At 43.3% G+C, this 24442-nt stretch overlaps 1 protein-coding gene across 1 annotated transcript; it reads right to left on the bottom strand.

Annotated features, from left to right (window-relative positions):
* Positions 1-2303: 2303 nt before the first annotated feature.
* On the bottom strand, positions 2304-22506 carry LOC123491268 (cytochrome P450 3A27-like). The gene is made up of 14 exons (XM_045221535.1): positions 22260-22506; positions 21965-22058; positions 16248-16300; positions 15966-16065; positions 15684-15795; positions 13551-13641; positions 10657-10805; positions 10410-10537; positions 9508-9586; positions 8711-8856; positions 8635-8658; positions 5485-5711; positions 4693-4855; positions 2304-2517 (listed from the first exon to the last, which is right to left on the bottom strand). The coding sequence occupies exons 1-14, from the start codon at positions 22328-22330 to the stop codon at positions 2404-2406; spliced, it is 1551 nt and encodes a 516-aa protein (XP_045077470.1). The 5' UTR covers positions 22331-22506; the 3' UTR covers positions 2304-2403.
* Between the last annotated feature and the right edge of the window lie 1936 nt (positions 22507-24442).

Genomic DNA, 24442 nt, shown 5'->3' with positions numbered 1-24442 from the left:
TCTAATGGTGACTTTATGGACATTGTAGTCTAATGGTGACTTTATGGACACTGTAGTCTAATGGTCACTTTATGGACACTGTAGTCTAATGGTGACTTTATGGACACTGTAGTCTAATGGTCACTTTATGGACACTGTAGTCTAATGGTCACTTTATGGACACTGTAGTATAATGGTGACTTTATGGACATTGTAGTCTAATGGTGACTTTATGGACACTGTAGTCTAATGGTCACTTTATGGACACTGTAGTCTAATGGTCACTTTATGGACACTGTAGTCTAATGGTCACTTTATGGACACTGTAGTCTAATGGTCACTTTATGGACACTGTAGTCTAATGGTGACTTTATAGACACTGTAGACTAATGGTGACTTTATGGACACTGTAGTCTAATGGTCACTTTATGGACACTGTAGTCTAATGGTCACTTTATGGACACTGTAGTCTAATGGTGACTTTATGGAAACTGTAGTCTAATGATGACTTTATGGACACTGTAGTCTAATGGTGACTTTATGGACACTGTAGTCTAATGGTGACTTTATAGACACTGTAGTCTAATGGTGACTTTATGGACACTGTAGTCTAATGGTCACTTTATGGACACTGTAGTCTAATGGTCACTTTATGGACACTGTAGTCTAATGGTCACTTTATGGACACTGTAGTCTAATGGTCACTTTATGGACACTGTAGTCTAATGGTCACTTTATGGACACTGTAGTCTAATGGTCACTTTATGGACACTGTAGTCTAATGGTGGCTTTATGGACACTGTAGTCTAATGGTCACTTTATGGACACTGTAGTCTAATGGTCACTTTATGGACACTGTAGTCTAATGGTCACTTTATGGACACTGTAGTCTAATGGTGACTTTATGGACACTGTAGTCTAATGGTGACTTTATGGACACTGTAGTCTAATGGTGACTTTATGGACACTGTAGTCCAATGGTCACTTTATGGACACTGTAGTCTAATGGTCACTTTATGGACACTGTAGTCTAATGGTCACTTTATGGACACTGTAGTCTAATGGTCACTTTATGGACATTGTAGTCGAATGGTCACTTTATGGACACTGTAGTCTAATGGTCACTTTATGGACACTGTTGTCTAATGGTGACTTTATGGACACTGTAGTCTAATGGTGACTTTATGGACACTGTAGTCTAATGGTCACTTTATGGACACTGTAGTCTAATGGTCACTTTATGTACACTGTAGTCTAATGGTGACTTTATGGACACTGTAGTCTAATGGTCACTTTATGGACACTGTAGTCTAATGGTGACTTTATGGACACTGTAGTCTAATGGTCACTTTATGGACACTGTAGTCTAATGGTGACTTTATGGACACTGTAGTCTAATGGTCACTTTATGGACACTTTAGTCTAATGGTCACTTTATGGACACTGTAGTCTCGTATTTTATCCGACGCCTAGATATTGAGCTAGTTCTGGGCAAAAAATTGTCCAACAACCCTAATGCTAACGACCCTGTTAAAATTCCGATGTGTGGTTCTGCGGTAATGGACGACGGCTTATGAAGAGAAGTGTGTTGTTTATCTCCAATCAAGTTGATTTGCGAATTTTCATCGAGATTGGTGTCATATTGGGTTAGATATGATGGTAAAGAGATTTGAATTTAACACTGATATACCTATAGTAGACTATCGTCTATAATGTTTTGATTTATGAACGCTAATAAATACACAGACGACCTTGTTCTTTAGTGGGATGATTTTTATTGATTTGTGATTATTAAAGTTTAAAACAAAGCAGCTGCAGCGATCATTTCAACAGACGGTAAAGATTCTATTTTGGAAAGACTGCACAGCAGAACACCCAGAGGAACACAATGAGAGTAGAGTTCTAGAGAACAGCAGTTAGAGTTCTAAATTCTAGGAGAATCCTAGCCTCCAGCCAGTAGTGTGCAGGATCCACACATGACATCTGCCATGGATTGAATAGCCCTGGTGTCTGACTTTAACAAGACATGGACCCCTAATGCATCCATAGTATTACTATCTTTCTTTTATCTGGTGAAAATGTGTTTCTGAGCCCTACTCAAACTGACACCAGGATTCAATCCCAGCTCTTTGTCAGCTATGCGCCATTTAAAGGTAATTTCCGGTTGAGCCGACAAATGCTACATTTATCATGAATGCAGTCTCATTGTCATATTATATTCAGAAACCTATTGAATATAGCAGGGTTAGGGTAAGGACTGAATATTCAGTGATAGATTGATAGATAGATAGATAGATAGATAGATAGATAGATAGATAGATAGATAGATAGATAGATAGATAGATAGATAGATAGATAGATAGATAGATAGATAGATAGATAGATAGATAGATAGATATTAGGGTAAGGTACTCCTGCATTTGGTCATGTTTTTGGACTCTTGAGAGAGGTGGAGGTGGTGTTGCTACGGGGCTCCAGCCTCAGTTTGATTGGTCGTTTGGGCATCAGCAGACCCTGGATATCCATCTCCAATGGGATCTATAGAGAATAACAGAACAGAACAGAACATAACCCTGGTTGTCCATCTCCAACAGGATCTATAGAGAATAACAGAACAGAACATAACCCTGGTTGTCCATCTCCAACAGGATCTATAGAGAATAACAGAACAGAACAGAACATAACCCTGGTTGTCCATCTCCAACAGGATCTATAGAGAATAACAGAACAGAACATAACCCTGGTTGTCCATCTCCAACAGGATCTATAGAGAATAACAGAACAGAACAGAACATAACCCTGGTTGTCCATCTCCAACAGGATCTATAGAGAATAACAGAACAGAACAGAACATAACCCTGGTTATCCATCTCCAACATCCATATGCTCAGTTGTGTGTGTGTGTGTGATTAGATTAACCATTAGGTACTAACCTAACCACTGATCTAGGACCAGATTCCCCTGACCCAGTACTAACCTGAACCATTACACACTGACCTAACCACTGATCTAGGACCAGATTCCCCTGACCCAGTACTAACCTGAACCATTACACACTGACCTAACCACTGATCTAGGACCAGATTCCCCTGACCCAGTACTAACCTGAACCATTACACACTGACCTAACCACTGATCTAGGACCAGATTCCCCTGACCCAGTACTAACCTGAACCATTACACACTAACCTAACCACTGATCTAGGACCAGATTCTCCTGCCCCAGTCCTAACCTGAACCATTACACACTGACCTAACCACTGATCTAGGACCAGATTCCCCTGACCCAGTACTAACCTGAACCATTACACACTAACCTAACCACTGATCTAAGAATAGTCCTGACCTGAACCATTAGACAGTAACCTAACCACAGATCTAGAGCGCCCCCCAGTGTCTTTATGTGTGAAGTGTCAACATAGAGTTGAATACAGGACTAGGGAGAATCTCAATTTCATTTCCTCGATTCCTCGCATTCTTTCTCATCCAATGGGTTTTGAGGAGGAGGCGGGGATAGAGAATGCGAGGAATCAAGGAAAGACAATTGAGATTCTTCCTTATTTGCAACAATGGCGCTGACCATGCTAAAACAGGCGCTGACCATGTTAAAACAGGTGGTGACCATGTTAAAACAGGTGGTGACCATGCTAAAACAGGTCCATGTTAAAACAGGTGCTGACCATGTTAAAACAAGTGGTGACCATGTTAAAACAGGTGGTGACATGTTAAAACAGGTGGTGACCATGCTAAAAAAGGTCCATGTTAAAACAGGTGGTTACCATGCTAAAACAGGTCCATGTTAAAACAGGTGCTGACCATGTTAAAACAAGTGGTGACCATGTTAAAACAGAAGGTGACCATGTTAAAACAGGTGGTGTACATGATAAAACAGATGGTGATCATGTTAAAATAGGTCCATATTAAAACAGGTGTTGACCATGTTAAAACAGGTGGTGACCATGTTAAAACAGGCGGTGACCATGTTAAAACAGGCGGTGACCATGTTAAAACAGGTGGTGACCATGTTAAAACAGGTGGTGACCATGCTAAAACAGGTGCTGACCATGTTAAAACAGGTGGTGACCATGTTAAAACAAGTGGTGACCATGTCAAAACAGGTGGTGACCATGTTAAAACAGGTGGTGACCATGTTAAAACAGGTAGTGACCATGTTAAAACAGGTGTTAACCATGTTAAAACAGGTGGTGCCATGTTAAAACAGGTGGTGACCATGCTAAAACAGGTCCATGTTAAAACAGGTTCTGACCATATTAAAACAAGTGGTGACCATGTTAAAACAGGTGGTGACCATGTTAAAACAGGTGGTGAACATGATAAAACAGGTGGTGATCATGTTAAAACAGGTCCATGTTAAAACAGGTCCATGTTAAAACAGATGGTGACCATGTTAAAACAGGTGGTGACCATGTTAAAACAGGTAGTGACCATGTTAAAACAGGTAGTGACCATGTTAAAACAGGTAGTGACCATGTTAAAACAGGTAGTGACCATGTTAAAACAGGTGGTTACCATGTTAAAACAGGTGGTGACCATGCTAAAACAGGTGGTGACCATGCTAAAACAGGTCCATGTTAAAACAGGTGCTGACCATGTTAAAACAAGTGCTGCGGTAAGTGCAGCCTCTATCCAACTCTATGAATGACACTGATATTTGATGATGTCATATTCCGTCTGCTCAGGTGAGCGTCTCACCTCGGTCTCGTCGCAGACGGAGAATGTGAAACTCTGGAGGATCTCGACCATGGCCAGTTTGATCATGATCAGGGCGAAACGCATCCCGATACAGTTCCTGGGCCCCGCCCCGAACGGCATGTACGTGTACGGGTCAATAGACTCCTTGTTCTCCTTCCTGAACCTGGACAGGGAGAGGGCAGACACATTACACATTGGATTGGAGTTGATTTGTGGTTGTGGTTCAGTCACATTACACATTGGATTGTAGTTGATTTGTGGTTGTGGTTCAGTCACATTACACATTGTATTGTAGTTGATTTGTGGTTGTATTTCTGTCACATTACATTGTAGTTGATTTGTGGTTGTGGTTCAAACACATCACACATTGTATTGTAGTTGATTTGTGGTTGTGGTTCAGTCACATTACACATTGTATTGTAGTTGATTTGTGGTTGTGGTTCAGTCACATTACACATTGTATTGTAGTTGATTTGTGGTTGTATTTCTGTCACATTACACATTGTATTGTAGTTGATTTGTGGTTGTGGTTCAGTCACATTACACATTGTATTGTAGTTGATTTGTGGTTGTGGTTACATTGCAGCAGTGTGTTTATCCTTGTGTTGTAGTAAAGTAGTGCTTTTGAAATTGTATTGTGGTTGTGCTGTGGTTGAATTGTGGTTGTATTGTGGTTGTGCTGTGGTTGTGATGTGGTTGTGATGTGGTTGTGATGTGGTTGTGATGTGGTTGTGATGTGGTTGTGATGTGGTTGAATTGTGGTTGTGCCGTGGTTACGGTGCGGTCCAGTACCTCTCTGGTTTGAACTCCTCAGGGTCGGACCAGATCTCTGGGTCGCGGTGGAGTGTCCACGTGGGAACTATGACAACGCAGTCTTTGGGGATGACGATGCCGTTGATCTCCACCGTCTTCTTGGCGACCCTCTCCAGTCGGCCGAAGATGGGATACAGTCTCAGAGACTCGTTCAACACACTGTCCAGATACTCCATCTGCATCAGAGCTTCGTACTGGATAGGAGCCTGAACCGGGGTTCCACACACATCAGTACCTTACCACATCTGGCACCGGGGTTACACACACATCAGTACCTCAACACATCTGGCACCGGGGTTACACACACATCAGTACCTCACCACATCTGGCACCGGGGTTACACACACATCAGTACCTCAACACATCTGGCACCGGGGTTACACACACATCAGTACCTCACCTCATCTGGCACCGGGGTTACACACACATCAGTACCTCAACACATCTGGCACCGGGGTTACACATATATCAGTATCTCAACATATCTGGCACCGGGGTTACACGTACATCAGTACCTCAACACATCTGACACCGGGGTTACACACACATGTGAATACTTACACTACCGGTCACAAGTTTTAGAACATCCACTCATTCAAGGGTTTTTGTTTATTTTTTACTATTTTCTACATTGTAGAATAATAGTGAAGACATCAAAACTATGAAATAACTCATATGGAATCATGTAGTAACCAAAAAAGTGTTAAACAAATCAAAATATATTTTATATTTGAGATTCTTCAAATAGCCACCCTTTGCCTTGATGACAGCACTGCACACTCTTGGCATTCTCTCAACCATCTTCATGAGGTAGTCACCTGGAATGCATTTCAATTAACAGGTGTGCCTTCTTAAAAGTTAATTTGTGGAATTTCTTTCCTTCTTAAGCCAATCAGTTGTGTTGTGACAAGATAGGGGGGTATACAGAAGATAGCCCTATTTGCTAAAATACCAAGTCCCTATTATTGCAAGAACAGCTCAAATAAGCAAAAAGAAATGACAGTCCATCATTACTTTAAGACATGAAGGTCAGTCAATACGGAACATTTCAAGAACATTGAAAGTTTCTTTAAGTGCAGTTGCAAAAACCCATCAAGCGCTATGATGAAACTGGCTCTCATGAGGACCGCCACAGGAATGGAAGACCCAGAGTTACCTCTGCTGCAGAGGATAAGTTCATTAGAGTTACCAGCCTCAGAAATTGCAACCTAAATAAATGCTTCACAGAGTTCAAGTAACAGACACATCTCAACATCAACAGTTCAGAGGAGACTGTGTGAATCAGGCCTTCAAACCACTACTAAAGGACACCAATAAGAAGAAGAGACTTGCATGGGCCAAGAAACACGAGCAATGGACATTAGACCGGAGGAAATTTGTCCTTTGGTCTGGAGTCCAAATTGGAGATTTTTGGATCCAAACGCTGTGTCTTTGTGATACGCGATGTGTATTTCCCACCGTAAAGCATGGAGGAGGAGGTGTGATGTGTGGGGGTGCTTTGCTGGTGACACTGTCTGTGATTTATTTAGAATTCAAGGAACACTTTACCAGCATGGCTACCTCAGCATTCTGCAGCGATACGCCATCCCATCTGGTTTGTGCTTAGTGGGACTATCATTTGTTTTCTCAATAGGACAATGACCCAACACACCTCCAGGCTGTGTAAGGACTATTTTTCCAAGAAGGAGAGTGATGGAGTGCTGCATCAGATGACTTGGCCTCCACAATCCCCCAACTTCAACCAAATTGAGATGGTTTGGGATGAGTCAGACCGCAGAGTGAAGGACAAGCAGCCAACAAGTGCTCAGCATATGTGGGAACTCCTTCAAGACTGTTGGAAAAGCATTCCAGGTGAAGCTGGTTGAGCGAATGCCAAGAGTGTGCAAAGCTGTCATCAAGGCAAAGGGTGGCTATTTGAAGAATCTCAAATTTAAAATATATTTGGATTTGTTTAACACTTTTTTGGTTACTACATGATTCCATATGTGTTATTTCATAGTTTTGATGTCTTCACTATTATTCTACAGTGTAGAAAATAGTAAAAATAAAGAAAAACCCTTGAATGAGTAGGTATTCTAAAACTTTTGACCGGTAGTTTACATCAGTACCTCACCACATCTGACACCGGGGTTACTTTGATGGGGAACACAGTATCTATCTCCTCCTGCAGTTTGGTCATGGTGTGGAGGTTACTTTGATGGGGAACACAGTATCTATCTCCTCCTGCAGTTTGGTCATGGTGTGGGGGTTACTTTGATGGGGAACACAGTATCTAACTCCTCCTGCAGTTTGGTCATGGTGTGGGGATTACCTTGTTGGGGAACACAGTATCTATCTCCTCCTGCAGTTTGGTCATGGTGTGGGGGTTACCTTGTTGGGAACACAGTATCTATCTCCTCCTGCAGTTTGGTCATGGTGTGGGGTTACCTTGTTGGGAACACAGTATCTATCTCCTCCTGCAGTTTGGTCATGGTGTGGGGGGTTACCTTGTTGGGGAACACAGTATCTATCTCCTCCTGCAGTTTGGTCATGGTGTGGGGGATACCTTGTTGGGAACACAGTATCTAACTCCTCCTGCAGTTTGGTCATGTTGTGGGGGTTACCTTGTTGGGGAACACAGTATCTATCTCCTCCTGTAGTTTGGTCATGGTGTGGGGGTTACCTTGTTGGGGAACACAGTATCTATCTCCTCCTGCAGTTTGGTCATGGTGTGGGGTTACCTTGTTGGGGAACACAGTATCTATCTCCTCCTGCAGTTTGGTCATGGTGTGGGGTTACCTTGTTGGGGAACACAGTATCTATCTCCTCCTGCAGTTTGGTCATGGTGTGGGGGTTACCTTGTTGGGGAACACAGTATCATCTCCTCCTGCAGTTTGGTCATGACGTGGGGGTTACCTTGTTGGGGAACACAGTATCTATCTCCTCCTGCAGTTTGGTCATGGTGTGGGGGTTACCTTGTTGGGAACACAGTATCTATCTCCTCCTGCAGTTTGGTCATGGTGTGGGGGTTACCTTGTTGGGGAACACAGTATCTATCTCCTCCTGCAGTTTGGTCATGGTGTGGGGTTACCTTGTTGGGGAACACAGTATCTATCTCCTCCTGCAGTTTGGTCATGGTGTGGGGTTTACCTTGTTGGGGAACACAGTATCTATCTCCTCCTGCAGTTTGGTCAGGGGTGTGGGGGTTACCTTGTTGGGGGAACACAGTATCTATCTCCTCCTGTAGTTTGGTCATGACATGTGGGTTGGTAGCCAGGTTATAGGCCAGGAAACTCAGAGTACTGCTGCTGGTCTCGTAGCCACCAAAGATAAAGATCATGGCCTGAGACAAGATCTCATGATCAGTCAGTCCTGTGGAGAGAGAGAGAGAGAGAGAGAGAGAGGGAGAGAGAGGGGGAGAGGAGAGGGAGAGAGAGGGGGGTGGAGAGAGGGGAGAGAGAGAGAAGGGGGGGAGAGAGGGGGAGAGAGAGAGGGGAAGACAGAGAGAGAGAGAGAGAGAGAGAGAGAGAGGGGGAGATAGAGGGGAGAGAGGAGAGGGAGAGAGAGAGAGAGAGAGAGAGGGGGGTGGAGAGAGGGGGGTGAGAGAGTGAGAGAGAGAGAGAGAGAGTAGAGTGAGAGGAGTGGAGAGTGAGAGGTGAGAGTGAGGTGAGTGAGAGAGAGTGAGAGAGAGAGAGAGAGAGAGAGAGAGAGAGAGAGAGAGAGAGAGAGAGAGAGAGAGAGGGAGAGGGAGAGAGAGGGAGAGAGAGGGAGAGAGAGAGGGAGAGAGAGAAGGAGAGAGAGAGATGGAGAGAGAGAGAGAGAAGGGGAGAGAGAGAGAGATGAGAGAGAGAGAGAGAGAGAGGGGAGAAGGGGAGAGAGAGAGGATAGAAGAGAGAGAGAGAGAGAGAGATAATTGTTTCCAGGTGTGTGTTTGTAACAGTAGTTAACAGGTGTGTGTTTGTAGCAGTAGTTTACAGGTGTGTGTTTGTAACAGTAGTTAACAGGTGTGTGTTTGGCAGGTACCTTTAGTCTGTTCCTCTCCTGTCTTTGTGTCGCTGCCTTTCTGAGAGTCGATCATCAGCTGTAAGAAATCCACCCGACTCTGGAAGCAAAAAGAAATGATGTAAAATCCATCCAATCACAATCAACACAAACATATTCTACTGGATCTGGTCCAATCACAACCAACACAAACAGATTCTACTGGATCTGGTCCAATCACAGCCAACACAAACAGATTCTACTGGAGCTGGTCCAATCACAACCAACACAAACAGATTCTACTGGAGCTGGTCCAATCACAACCAACACAAACAGATTCTACTGGATCTGGTCCAATCACAGCCAACACAAACAGATTCTACTGGAGCTGGTCCAATCACAGCCAACACAAACAGATTCTACTGGATCTGGTCCAATCACAGCCAACACAAACAGATTCTACTGGAGCTGGTCCAATCACAACCAACACAAACAGATTCTACTGGAGCTGGTCCAATCACAACCAACACAACCAGATTCTACTGGATCTGGTCCAATCACAACCAAAACAACCAGATTCTACTGGATCTGGTCCAATCACAGCCAACACACACAGATTCTACTGGATCTGGTCCAATCACAACAAACACAAACAGATTCTACTGCAGGGGTCTCCATCATTTTCTAACATCAGAGAAAGTAGTGCACTATGTTGTCAACTCTTCCCCTGGTCCTTAGAGAAAGTAGTGCACTATGTTGTCAACTCTCGCCCCTGCCCAGTCATGGGAAATCCATAGATTAGGGCCTAATCTATTTATTTCAATTGACTGATTTCCTTATATGAACTGTAACTCAGTAAATCGTTGACATTTTTGCATGTTGCATTTATATTTTTGTTCAATATATAAATTCAGAATATTTCAATACAAATATAAAACATTTACAGTTGTGTTCCCAGTGCCGCGTCCAGATTTGATCTTAGCCAGGAAGGCGTAAAAGAAGTCCGTCACTGCAGTCGGGACGACAGAAAACTTCATCTTCTCCAAGATAGGACCCGTGAAGGGGAACAACACTGGAACAGAGAAACCTTTCATAAAAAGGTACATCACTTTATATGATTACAAAGTACAACTTTGCCTCTGTGTGTGTGTGTGTGTGTGTGTGTGTGTGTGTGTGTGTGTGTGGTCTCACAGACTAGAAGGAACAGTGGGTTGAACAGGTCAAACTTGAGCATCTTCTTGACGTTGGAGACGAAGGGGTCTGAAGGGTTGTTCAGAGAGTCAATGTCCACACTGAAGGCTGTGCTGGTGACCACGTCCATACTGTAGGGCCCAAAGAACCTGCAACACAACCACAATTACACAACTACTGACCACAACTACTGACTACATCCACACAACTACTGACCACAACTACTGACCACATCCACACAACGACTGACCACAACTACTGACCACATCCACACAACTACTGACCACATCCACACAACTACTGACCACAATTACACAACGACTGACCACAACTACTGACTACATCCACACAACTACTGACCACAACTACTGACCACAACCACACAACTACTGACCACAACTACTGACCACATCCACACAACTACTGACCACAACTACACAACTACTGACCACAACCACACAACTACTGACCACAACCACACAACTACTGACCACAACTACTGACCACAACCACACAACTGCTGACCACAACTACTGACCACAACCACACAACTACTGACCACAACCACACAACTACTGACCACAACTACTGACCACAACTACTGACCACAACTACTGACCACAACTACTGACCACAACTACTGACCACAACCACACAACTACTGACCACAACTACTGACCACAACCACACAACTACTGACCACAACCACACAACTACTGACCACAACCACACAACTACTGACCACAACCACACAACTACTGACCACAACTACTGACCACAACTACTGACCACAACCACACAACTACTGACCACAACTACTGACCACAACTACTGACCACAACCACACAACTACTGACCACAACTACTGACCACAACCACACAACTACGGACCACAACCACACAACTACTGACCACAACCACACACAACTACGACCACAACCACACAACTACTGACCACAACTACTGACCACTACTACTGACCACAACCACACAACTACTGACCACAACTACGACCACAACTACTGACCACAACCACACAACTACTGACCACAACTACTGACCACAACCACACAACTACTGACCACAACCACACAACTACTGACCACAACCACACAACTACTGACCAAAACTACTGACCATAACCACACAACTACTGACCACAACCACACAACTACTGACCACAATTACTGACCACACAACTACTGAAAACAACTACTGACCACAACTATGACCACAACCATACAGGTATTTCCCCAAAAAACATCAAACGTCTGTTAAGTGTCATATTATATACAGTGCCTTCAGAAAGTATTCACACCCTTTGACTTTTTCCAAATTTTCTTGTTTTACAGCCTGAATTTAAAATGGATTAAATAGAGATTTAGTGTCACTGGCCTTCACACAAAGTGAAGTGTTCAAATTGGAATTATGTTTTTTAGAAACTTTTACAAATTAATTAAAAATGAAAAGCTGAAAATCTTGAGTCAATAAGTCTTCAACCCCTTTGTTATGGAAAGCCTAAATAAGGTCAGGAGTAAAAATGTGCTTACCAAGTCACACTAATGAGTTGCATGGAGTCACTCTGTGTGCAATGGAAGTGTTTAGCATTATTCTTTTTATGACTACCTCATCTCTGTACCCCACACATACAATTATCTGTGAGAGGTCCCTCAGTCGAGCAGTGAATTTCAAACACAGATTCAACCACAACGACCAGGAGGTTTTCTAATGCCTCGCAAAGCAGACATTGAATATCCCTTTGAGCATGGTGAAGTTATTAATTACACTTTGGATGGTGTATCAATACACCCAGTCACTACAAAGATACAGGCGTCCTTCCTAACACAGTTGCCGGAGAGGAAGGAAACCGCTCAGGAATTTCACCATGAAGCCAATGGTGACTTTAAAACAGTTAAAAGAAAAGAAGGAAGCCTGTACAGAATAAAAAAATATTCCAAAACATGCATCCTGTTTGCAATAAGGCACTAATATAAAACTGCCAAAAAATGTGGCAAAGAAATTAACTTTATGCCCTGAATTCAAAGTGTTACGTTTGGGGCAAATCCAACAAAACACATCACTGAGTACCACTCTTCCTATTTTCAAGCATGGTGGTGGCTGCATCATGTTATGGGTATGCTTGTCATCGGCAAGGACTAGAGTTTTCGGATAAAAATAAACAGAATAGAGCTAAGCACAGGCAAAATCCTAGACAAAAACCTGGTTCAGCCTGCTTTCAACCAGACAGATTCACCTTTCAGCAGGACAATAACCTAAAACACAAGGCCAAATATACACTGGAGTTGCTTACTTAGACGACATTGAATGTTCCTGAGTGGCCTAGTTACAGTATTGACTTAAATCGGCTTGAAAATCTATGGCAAGACTTGAAATGGCTGTCTAGTAATGATCAACAACGAATTTTAAAAATAATAATGTGCGAATATTGTACAAACCAGGTGTACAAAGCTCTTAGAGACTTACCCAGAAAGACTCACCGCTGTAATCACTGCCAAAGGTGATTCTAACATGTATTCACTCAGGTGTAAATACTTATGTAAATGAGATATTTCTGTATATGCGTCCTAAAAACATGTTTTCACTTTTGTCATTATGGGGTATTGTATTCTCTATACTACATCACCTAGGTAACGTTACTCTCTATACTACATCACCTAGGTAACCGTTACTCTCTATACTACATCACCTAGGTAACCGTTACTCTAGGTAATGGTGGTATTGTGTGTAGACGGGTGAGATTATTTTATTTTTTTATCCATTTTGAATTCAGGCATGTAACACAAAATGTGAATATTCTGAAGGCACTGTGTGTGTGTATCACAATCAAGACTCAGAGGGTGTAAGGTGAAAAGTCAGAGGGTCAGGACTCCCACTCCTTCAGTTCGATGGCCTGGTCTTTATCTGCCTGCTTCTTCATTCCATTCAGCAGGGTAGAGGAGTGTTGCTTCATGATACCAAACATCTAGGAGAGAGAGAGAGAGAGAGAGAAGCAGGTTAGCAGATAGAGAGATTAACACGTTGATTTTTTTCACCTTTATTTAACCAGGTAAGCCAGTTGAGAACAAGTTCTCATTTACAACTGCGACCTGGCCAAGATAAAAGCAAAGCAGTGCGATAAGAAACAACAACACAGAGTTACATATGGGGTAAAACAAAACATAAAGTCAAAAATACAACAGAAAAAGATATATACAGTGTGTGCAAATATAGCAAGTTATGGAGATAAGGCAATAAATAGGCTATAGTGCAAAATAATTACAATTTAGTATTAACACTGGAGTGATAGATGTGCCAGAGATGATGGGCAAATTGAGATACTGGGGTTCAAATTAGCAAAATAAATAACAATATAGGGATGAGGTAGTTGGGTGGGCTAATTTCAGATGGGCTGTGTACAGGTGCAGTGATCGGTGGTGCTCCCTGACAACTGATGCTTAAAAGTTAGTGAGGGAGTTAAGAGTCTCCAGCTTCAGAGATTTTTGCAATTCGTTCCAGTCATTGGCAGCGGAGAACTGGAAGGAATGGCGGCCAAAGGAGTGTTGGCTTTGGGGATGACCAGTGAGATATACCTGCTGGACGCATACTACGGGTGGTGTTGCTATGGTGACCAATGAGCTAAGATAAGGCGGGGATTTGCCTAGCAGTGATTTATAGATGGCCTGGACCCAGTGGGTTTGGCGACCGAATATGTAGTGAGGACCAGCCAACAAGAGCGTACAGGTCACAGTGGTGGGTAGTGTATGGGGCTTTGGAGACAAAACGGATGGCACTGTGATAGACTACATCCAATTTGCTGAGTAGAGTGTTGGAGGCTATTTTGTAAATGACATTGCCGAAGTCAAGGATCGGTAGGATAGTCAGTTTCACGAGGGCATGTTTGGCAGCATGAGTGAAGGAGGCTTTGTTGCGAAATAGGAAGCCGATTCTAGATTTAACTTTGGATTGGAGATGCTTAATGTGAGTCTGGAAGGAGAGTTTACAGTCTAACCAGACACCTAGGTATTTGTAGTTGTCCACATACTCTAGGTCAGACCCGGTCGAGAGTAGTGATTCTAGTCGGGTGGAGCGAGTAACAGTGCTTTCGATTGAAGAGCATGCATTTAGTTTTACTAGTGTTTAAGAGCAGTTGGAGGCCACGGAAGGAGTGTTGTATGGCATTGAAGCTTCGTTTGGAGGTTTGTTAACACAGTGTCCAATGAAGGGCCAGATGTATACAAAATGGTGTCGTCTGCGTAGAGGTGGATGTGAGAGTCACCAGCAGCAAGAGCGACATCATTGATATACACAGAGAAAAGTCGGCCCAAGAATTGAACCCTGTGGCACCCCCCATAGAGACTGCCATAGGTCCAGACAACAGGCCCTCCGATTTGACACATTGAACTCTATCTGCGAAGTAGTTGGTGAACCAGGCGAGGCAGTCATTTGAGAAACCAAGGCTATTTAGTCTGCCAATAAGAATGCAGTGGTTGACAGAGTCGAAAGCCTTGGCCAGGTCGATGAAGACGGCTGCACAGTACTGTCTATTATCGATCACGGTTATAATATCGTTTAGGACCTTGAGCGTGGCTGAAGTGCACCATGACCAGCTCGAAACCGGATTGCATAAGCGGAGAAGGTACGGTGGGATTCGAAATGGTCGGTGATCTGTTTGTTGACTTGGCTTTCAAAAAACTTTTTGAAAGGCAGGGCAGGATGGATATGGGTCTGTAACAGTTTGGATCTAGAGTGTCACACCCTTTGAAGAGGGGATGACCGTGGCAGCTTTCCAATCTCTGGGGATCTCAGACGTTATGAAAGAGAGGTTGAACAGGCTAGTAATAGGGTTTGCGACAATTTCGGCTAATTTTAGAAAGAAAGAGGTCCAGATAATAGGTTTATAACATGTTCAAAATGGGTTTATAAAGAGTTTATAACAAGCTATAATGAGTTTATAATAAATTGATAAAACATGAGTAGAAATGACAGATGATAAAAGGATAAGGGAGATGGAGGGATGGTTCTACCTCTTTTAGTGCGTCCTGAGGTAAAGGAAGGAGAGAGGACACTGCGGATCCGTCTCCATGTATCGTCCCTCGGCACGGTCAACGCATCAAACAGCTCGCCGTTCAGATGGAAGTTCTAAAACATGGAGGACAGTTGTAATAATTATCAAACAGCTCTCCGTTCAGATGGAAGTCTTTCATATTTACATGAATTCCACAGATAATGTATTAATAATATAAATAATGCTGTTAGGATTATTATTATTAAGATTATTATTAGTGTGTGTGTGTGTGTGTGTGTCTCACCCTGCGGTTGGTGAAGATGTTGTAACACTCTTTAATCAGGATGGTCTTGATCATGCTTTTGTCCATGATACACAGAACAGGCTGCCTCCCATCATAGATCCTTCACAGAGGAGAAACACACAGACACCTGGCTTTAACCACCTCATATAAAACTACATATAAAACATTCTTGTTGTTGATATTATTATTAACAGTATTATTCATGGTCACATGATAGCTTGTAAGGAAAGAGCATAGTACAGTTTTGAGTCATCCTATTACGGTACAGCCAACTGAACTCACCCCCAGATTCTCCCATACTTCTGAAAGCACTCTGTGTCAAAGTTAGTGAAACCCTGGAGAGAGAGAGAGAGAGAGAGAGCTCAAAGACATTGCTCCTGCATTTTTAACAAAATATATAGATTTAGAGTTAGATAAACTTGGATTTTTTTTGGCAGGGACATATACAGGATGCTAGCAACACACCCCCTTAACTAGACCTGGAGAGCTGCAGGTAGAGAGAGAACATGTCTGCACTCTGGACTGTGGTAAGACAACATCAACAGGAGAAAGAGCAGGAGCAGGAGAAGAACAGAGCACTAGAGGAGAGGATCAGAGTGCTGGAGGAGAAGGAGAACGATGACGGGTGACATAGAACAACCCATTAGAGAGCTGGCCACCCCCACAGAGAAGCCAGCAGAACAGCCCACCTCAGATCCTGACCAAAGTCTCACACCGCAGCAGAACAGTCCACCTAGACCCTGACCATAGCCTCGACATCACACACAGACAAACAAATGAAGAACCCCAGCCAGGGGATCCCAACCCCTCTGAGCAACCCCACTGTCAGCCACCCTGATAGCCCTCCTGACAACCCCCCCACACCCACTGAGGACACACACAAGCCACAGGTTGTACTCCTTATGGACTCAAACGGGAAATACATACAAGAAAATAATGTTTCCCAAACACACAGTGTCTAAACTCTGGTGTCCAAACACCCAGCGCGCCCTAGACCTTCTGTCTGAGGACCGACTAGGATCACCCAGCCACATAATAATACACACAGCACAAACGACCTGAGAACACAGCAGGAAAGGGTGGCCACATCACTCAAGGGAGTGATAGAAAAAGCTTCTTCTACTTTCCCCAACGCACAAGTGGTTATCTCAACCCTGTTACCACGAAAATACTTCCACCCCTGCTACCATACAGCGGAGTAAACGCAAGTATTTCCCGTGACTGTGCATCAAAACCAAATGTCTACCTGGCCCACCACTCCACCCTGGACGTAGAACAGCCTTTATGACCAGGTCCACCTATACAAGGCAGCAGTGCCCACCTTCGCCCGGACCCTAAAGGATATCGCCCTCAACCGTAGACACAACACCTCACACAGGAGCAACAGATCAACAGACACCCTGCCCAGACCAGCGAGACACCCTCCCAGACCTGCGGGACCCCCCAGGACCTACACAGAGGACCCCCGAGAGAGGACCTACATCAGACCACAGCACCATCAACCACATCTACACCCCCCACCCCACCAACTCCCCCAAGTCAACCATGCCCACACCCCATTTAGGCCCCCTCAGATCAGACCTATGCCCCTCCTCCCACCCCAAGCCCCCCCACTCCCACAAAGAGGGCCTCAACATGAAAGTCACACATGCGCCCAGGCCGTGAGCAGGCAAACAGGCCCAACACCCACTCTTACACTAGCCCAAGCCAATGGCATGTACCAGATGCTCAGCAGGCTCTGCTCACATTACTGGCCTGAGGCCAAACCACACAACCAACAACATTAGACACTTTATGGAACACAAAGCCTTCACTATTTCATCCTGGAATATCCAAGGCCTGAGGTCATCTGCCTTTGGCCTAAAGAGCAGGAATCTGGACTTCACCAAAGAATCGGAAATACAGACATTGTCATCCTACAAGAAACATGGTATAGAGGAGACGGACCCACTGGTTGCCCTCTAGGTTACAAAGAGCTGGTAGTCCCATCCACCAAACTACCAGGTGTGAAACAGGGAAGGGACTCAGGGGTATGCTAATTTGGTATAGAGCAGACCTAACTCACTCTATTAAATTAATCAAAACAGGAACATTTTTTTACATTTGGTTAGAAATTCAAAAGGAAATTATCTCAACTGAGAAAAATGTCCTCCTGTGTACTACCTATATCCCCCCACTAGAATCCCCATACTTTAATGAAGACAGTTTCTCCATCCTGGAGGGGGAAAATCAATCATTTCCAGACCCAGGGACATGTACTAGTCTGTGGCGACCTAAATGCCAGAACTGGACAGAACCTGACACCCTCAGCACACGGGGGGACAAACACCTACCTGGAGGTGACAGCATTCCCTCCCCCATATGCCCCCTAGGCACAACTACGACAACATAACCAACAAAAAACGGGTCACGACTCCTGCAGCTCTGTCGCACACTGGGTATGTACATAGTCAATGGTAGGCTTTCGAGGGGGACTCTATGGTAGGTACACCTATAGCTCATCTCTTGGCAGTAGTACTGTAGACTACTTTATCACTGACCTCAACCCAGAGTCTCTCAGAGCGTTCACAGTCAGCCCACTGACACCCCTATCAGACCACAGCAAAATCACAGTCTACTTGAACAGAGCAATACTCAATCATGAGGCATCAAAGCCAAATGAACTGAAAAATATTAAGAAATGCTATAGATGGAAGGAAAGTAGTGTTGAAACCTACCAAAAAACAATTAGGAAACAACAAATTCAATCCATTCTAGACAACTTCCTGGACAAAACGTTCCACTGTAATAGTGAAGGTGTAAACTTGGCAGTAGAAAACCTAAACAGTATATTTGACCTCTCAGCTTCCTATCAAATCTAAAAATCTCTAACAGAAAACCAAAGAAAAAGTAATAACAGTGATAAATGGTTTGATGAAGAATGCAAAAACCTAAGAAAGAAATTGAGAAACCTATCCAACCAAAAACATAGAGACCCAGAAAACCTGAGCCTACGCCTTCACTATGGTGAATCACTAAAACAATACAGAAATACACTACGGAAAAAGAAGGAACAGAATATCAGAAATCAGCTCAATGTAATTGAAGAATCCATAGACTCTAACCACTTCTGGGAAAATTGGAAAACACTAAACAAACAACAACACGAAGAGCTATCTATCCAAAACGGAGATGTATGGGTAAACCACTTCTCCAATCTTTTTTGGCCCTATAACAGAGAACAAACAGCAAAAAAATATACATGATCAAATGCAAATCTTAGAATCAACTATTAAAGACTACCAGAACCCACTGGATTCTCCAATTACATTGAATGAACTACAGGACAAAATACAAACCCTCCAACCCAAAAAGTCCTGTGGTGTTGATGGTATCCTCAATGAAATGATAAAATATACAGACCACAAATTTCAATTAGCTATACTTAAACTCTTTAACATCATCCTTAGCTCTGGCATCTTCCCCAATATTTGGAACCAAGGACTGATCACCCCAATCCACAAAAAGTGGAGACAAATCTGACCCAAATAACTACCGTGGGATATACGTCAACAGCAACCTTGGGAAAATCCTCTGCATTATCATTAACAGCAGACTAGTTCATTTCCTCAGTGAAAACAATGTACTGAGCAAATGTCAAATTGGCTTTTACCAAATTACCGTGACGACAGACCACGTATTCACCTGCACACCTAATTGACAAACAAACAAACCAAAACAAAGGCAAAGTCTTCTCATGCTTTGTTGATTTCAAAAAGCTTTTGACTCAATTTGGCATGAGGGTCTGCTATACAAATTGATGGAAAGTGGGGTTGGGGAAAAACATACGACATTATAAAATCCATGTACACAAACAACAAGTGTGCGGTTAAACATGGCAAAAATCACACATTTCTTTCCACGGGCCGTAGGGTGAGACAGGGATGCAGTTTAGCCCCACCCTCTTCAACATATATCAATGAATTGTCGAGGGCACTAGAACAGTCTGCAGCACCCGGCCTCACCCTACTAGAATCTGAAGTCAAATGTCTTCTGTTTGCTGATGATCTGGTGCTTCTGTCACCAACCAAGGAGGGCCTACAGCAGCACCTAGATCTTCTGCACAGATTCTGTCAGACCTGGGCCCTGACAGTAAATCTCAGTAAGACAAAAATAATGGTGTTCCAAAAAGGTCCAGTTGCCAGGACCACAAATACAAATTCCATCTGGACACCGTTGCCCTAGAGCACACAAAAACTATACATACCTCGGCCTAAACATCAGCGCCACAGGTAACTTCCACAAAGCTGTGAACGATCCGAGAGACAAGGCAAGAAGGGCCTTCTATGCCATCAAAAGGAACATAAAATTTGACATACCAATTAGGATCTGGCTAAAAATACTTGAATCAGTTATAGAACCCATTGCCCTTTATGGTTCTGAGGTCTGGGGTCCGCTCACCAACCAAGAATTCACAAAATGGGACAAACACCAAATTGAGACTGCATGCAGAATTCTGCAAAAACATCCTCCGTGTACAACGTAAAACACCAAATAATGCATGCAGAGCAGAATTAGGCAATACCCGCTAATTATCAAAATCCAGAAAAAGAGCCGTTAAATTCTATAACCACTTAAAAGGAAGCGATTCCCAAACCTTCCATAACAAAGCCATCACCTACAGAGAGATGAACTTGGAGAAGAGTCCCCTAAGTAAGCTTGTCCTGGGCCTCTGTTCACAAACAGACCCCACACAGCCCCAGGACAACAACAACAACACAATTAGACCCAACCAAATCATGAGAAAACAAAAAGAGAATTACTTGACACATTGGAAAGAACAAAAAAAACAGAGCAAACTAGAATGCTATTTGGCCCTAAACAGAGAGTACACAGTGGCAGAATACCTGACCACTGTGACTGACCCAAACTTAAGGGAAAGCTTTGACTATGTACAGACTCAGTGACCATAGCCTTGCTATTGAGAAAGGCCGCCGTAGGCAGACCTGGCTCTCAAGAGAAGACAGGCTATGTGCACACTGCCCACAAAATGAGGTGGAAACTGAGCTGCACTTCCTAACCTCCTGCCAAATGTATGACCATATTAGAGACACACATTTCCCTCAGATTACAGCGATCCACAAAGAATTTGAAAACAAACCCAATTTTGATAAACTCCCTTATCTACTGGGTGAAAAACCACAGTGTGCCATCACAGTTGCAAGATTTGTGACCTGTTGCCACAAGAAAAGGGCAACCAGTGAAGAACAAACACCATTGTAAATACAACACATATGTTTATTTATTTTCCCATTTGTACTTTAACTATTTGCACATTGTTACAACACTGTATATATACATAATATGACATTTGAAATGTCTTTATTCTTTTGAAACTTCTGAGTGTAATGTTTACTGTTAATATTTATTTCACTTTTGTTTACTATCTACTTCCTTTGCTTTGGCAATGTTAACACACGTTTCCCATGCCAATAAAGCCCTTAAATTGAAAAGAGAGAGAGAGAGAGAGAGAGAGAAAAACAGCTGATTCATGCCTAGGCATGCCCTAGTTTATGTAGGTGTGTCCTGAACAGAGAACACACCTGAAACAGGTCAGGGTTGAGGAGTGTTGAACACCTGAAACAGGTCAGGGTTGAGGGGTTTGTTCTGTTCTGTTTACGGTCCCCAGGGGGAAGCAACACAACTTCTAGACTTATCATGTCTCATATTACCTTTTATTTATCTATTGTTCAAACAACCTGCTAGTCATTGTTGTCCTTCTCAATGTATTATTTTACATGGGGGAAAAAAACACTATTGTGTAAAACATGTAAGAGATGTTTACTATGAATGTGTACAACGTGGTCCTCTGTAGCTCAGCTGGTAGAGCACGGCGCTTGTAACGCCAAGGTAGTGGGTTCGATCCCGGGACCACCCATACACAAAATAATGTATGCAGGCATGACTGTAAGTGGCTTTGGATAAAAGCGTCTGCTAAATGGCATATTATTATTACAAACCTTTTTATACTCCATCATAGTGCCAAGGTAAGGTAGGGGTTTGGGTCCAGGGATCCCCATCTTAGTGAATACACCATAGGGCCAGTATCCATACCTATACACATACACACACACATTAACTAGTAATATATTCTAGAGAAGTATTTACAAAAAATAAAAACATATCTTTAACTCTGCATTGTTGGAAAATGACCCCTAAGTAAGCATTTCACTGTTAGTCTACACCGGTTAACTACCATGCATGTGGCATATAACATTTGATTTGATGTAATACAATTTCATTTGAAGTCCTTACACCACTATGAGGGTGATGAGGAGGGCCAGGAGTGTCCAGGTCTCAGCAGAGAAGTAGGGCAGAAAACTCATCTTTCCTCCGGTTCGGCTCCCTGCTGCTTCTAAAAACAAAGGTCCCGTTTTCTCTCAGGCTCGGTTCGAGTTCACTTGTCCAATGGTCTGACAGGATTTGAGTTGTTTTTTTCTGTCCGGTTCTAGTGCGGTTCGACTACCGACCTTTGCTCTTCTCGGTATTCTGTTGCGCGTGATTGTTGTATCCCATCGGAAAGGTGTGAAGCTAGCCACAATAAGGATGAGCCACAATGGAATTTGCGGTTCGCGTTCAGAATAAGAGTCCCATATTGAAACTGATGCAAACGGATACAAATAATGGAATAATGCCATATTTGGACTAGGTAAAGCTGAACAAGGTTGGAATGTTATTATATTAATTAAACAAAAGACAATAAGTAGTTAATTTGACACACCCAAAAATAATAGTTAAAGTCACACTGTGGCTGTATTAGACTTCAGAATTGCATTGGGGCAAACTTCTATTGCACTGTACAGTGTTACCTCTGGGTCTTGGGTCCATGAAACGTGAAGAATTTACACTAATATTAGCGTCGCAGCTCTTCCTGCAGGACTTTAACTGTGAGAAATCACCTGATTGAGATGATTTTGTCAACATCTACGTGCACTAATATCATATGCAGGCAGGTAGAATAGTGGTTAAGAGCGTTGTGCCAGTAACCGAAAGGTCGCTGGTTCTAATCCCCGAGCCGACTAGGTGAAAAATCTGTCGATGTGCCCTTAAGCAAGGCACTTAACCCTAATTGCTCCTGTAAGTCACTCTGGATAAGAGTGTCTGCTAAATGACTTAAATGCAAATTTCCTTTGGGGCTAATTCACCACATGAGGAAGTGAAAACTCAAAACACATTAGCTAGATCGCTAACACTAAATATAACATCCACTGCTAGTATCATGTATTAATCTAACAGCACATTTTATGTCCTAAAAAAAACTTTGCAGTTGTAGCCTTTACATAAAAAAAAAAATGAGGGGTTCAATTGGTATTGGTGTGTTGGTACCGATCACATGTACCATCCTCCTCCCTTACCTCATCAAGGAGTATCCCATAAGCCAAAACAGTTTTTTTTCATTCACATTTACCACAATAAAACAAGATATGAATCCTGTAGTGTGCATGTTTTGTTAATCATCTGTATAATTACTATTTTGGGGATTCACAGACTTCACCCTCCCTACACCTCTGAAGCAGGAAGTACCAGTGACTCTGTTAATAAAAAAGTGGTCAGATGACGCAGATGCTAACCTACAGGACTGTTTTGGTAGCACAGACTGGAACATGTTCCGGGATTCTTCAGATAGCATTGAGGAGTACACCACATCAGTCACTGGCTTCATCAATAAGTGCATCGATGATGTCGTCCCCACAGTGACTGTACGTACATACCCCAACCAGAAGCCATGGATTACAGGAAACATCCGCACTGAGCTAAAGGGTAGAGCTGCCGCTTTCAAGGAGCGGACTCTAACCGGACGCTTATAAGAAATCCCGCTATGCCCTCCGACGAACCATCAAACAGGCAAAGAGTCAATACAGGACTAAGATTGAATCGTACTACACCGGCTCTGACGCTCGTCGGATGTGGCAGGGCTTGAAAACTATTACAGACTACAAAGGGAAGCACAGCCGCGAGCTTCCCAGTGACACAAGCCTACCAGACGAGCTAAACCACTTCTATGCTCGCTTGAGGCAAAGCAACACTGAAGCATGCATGAGAGCACCAGCTGTTCCAGCATGACTATGTGATCACGCTCTCCGTGGCCGATGTGAGTAAGACTTTTAAGCAGGTCAACATTCACAAGGCCGCAGGGCCAGACGGATTACCAGGACGTGTACTCCGAGCATGTGCTGACCAACTGGCAAGTGTCTTCACTGACATTTTCAACATGTCCCTGACTGAGTCTGTAATACCAACATGTTTCAAGCAGACCACCATAGTCCCGTGCCCAAGGACACTAAGATAACCTGCCTAAATGACTACCGACCCGTAGCACTGACGTCTGTAGCCATGAAGTGCTTTAAAAGGCTGGTCATGGCTCACATCAACACCATTATCCCAGAAACCCTAGACCCACTCCAATTTGCATACCGCCCCAACAGATCCACAGATGA

This window comes from Coregonus clupeaformis, chromosome 7, assembly GCF_020615455.1.
Source record: "Coregonus clupeaformis isolate EN_2021a chromosome 7, ASM2061545v1, whole genome shotgun sequence".
Taxonomy (NCBI): domain Eukaryota; kingdom Metazoa; phylum Chordata; class Actinopteri; order Salmoniformes; family Salmonidae; genus Coregonus; species Coregonus clupeaformis.
Note: the sequence above shows the minus strand (reverse complement) of the source record. Positions and strands in the feature narration are given on the sequence as shown.

Coding starts and splice junctions, on each gene's coding strand:
- LOC123491268 (XM_045221535.1), bottom strand. CDS start 22,330: ATGAGTTTTCTGCCCTACTTCTCTGCTGAGACCTGGACACTCCTGGCC. Junction 22,059..22,259: donor CTCATCACCCTCATAGTGGT/GTAAGGACTTCA, acceptor GTATGTGTATAG/GTATGGATACTGGCCCTATG. Junction 8,659..8,710: donor TACAGGAGGAGATAGATACT/GTGTTCCCCCAA, acceptor CTGCAGGAGGAG/ATAGATACTGTGTTCCCCAA.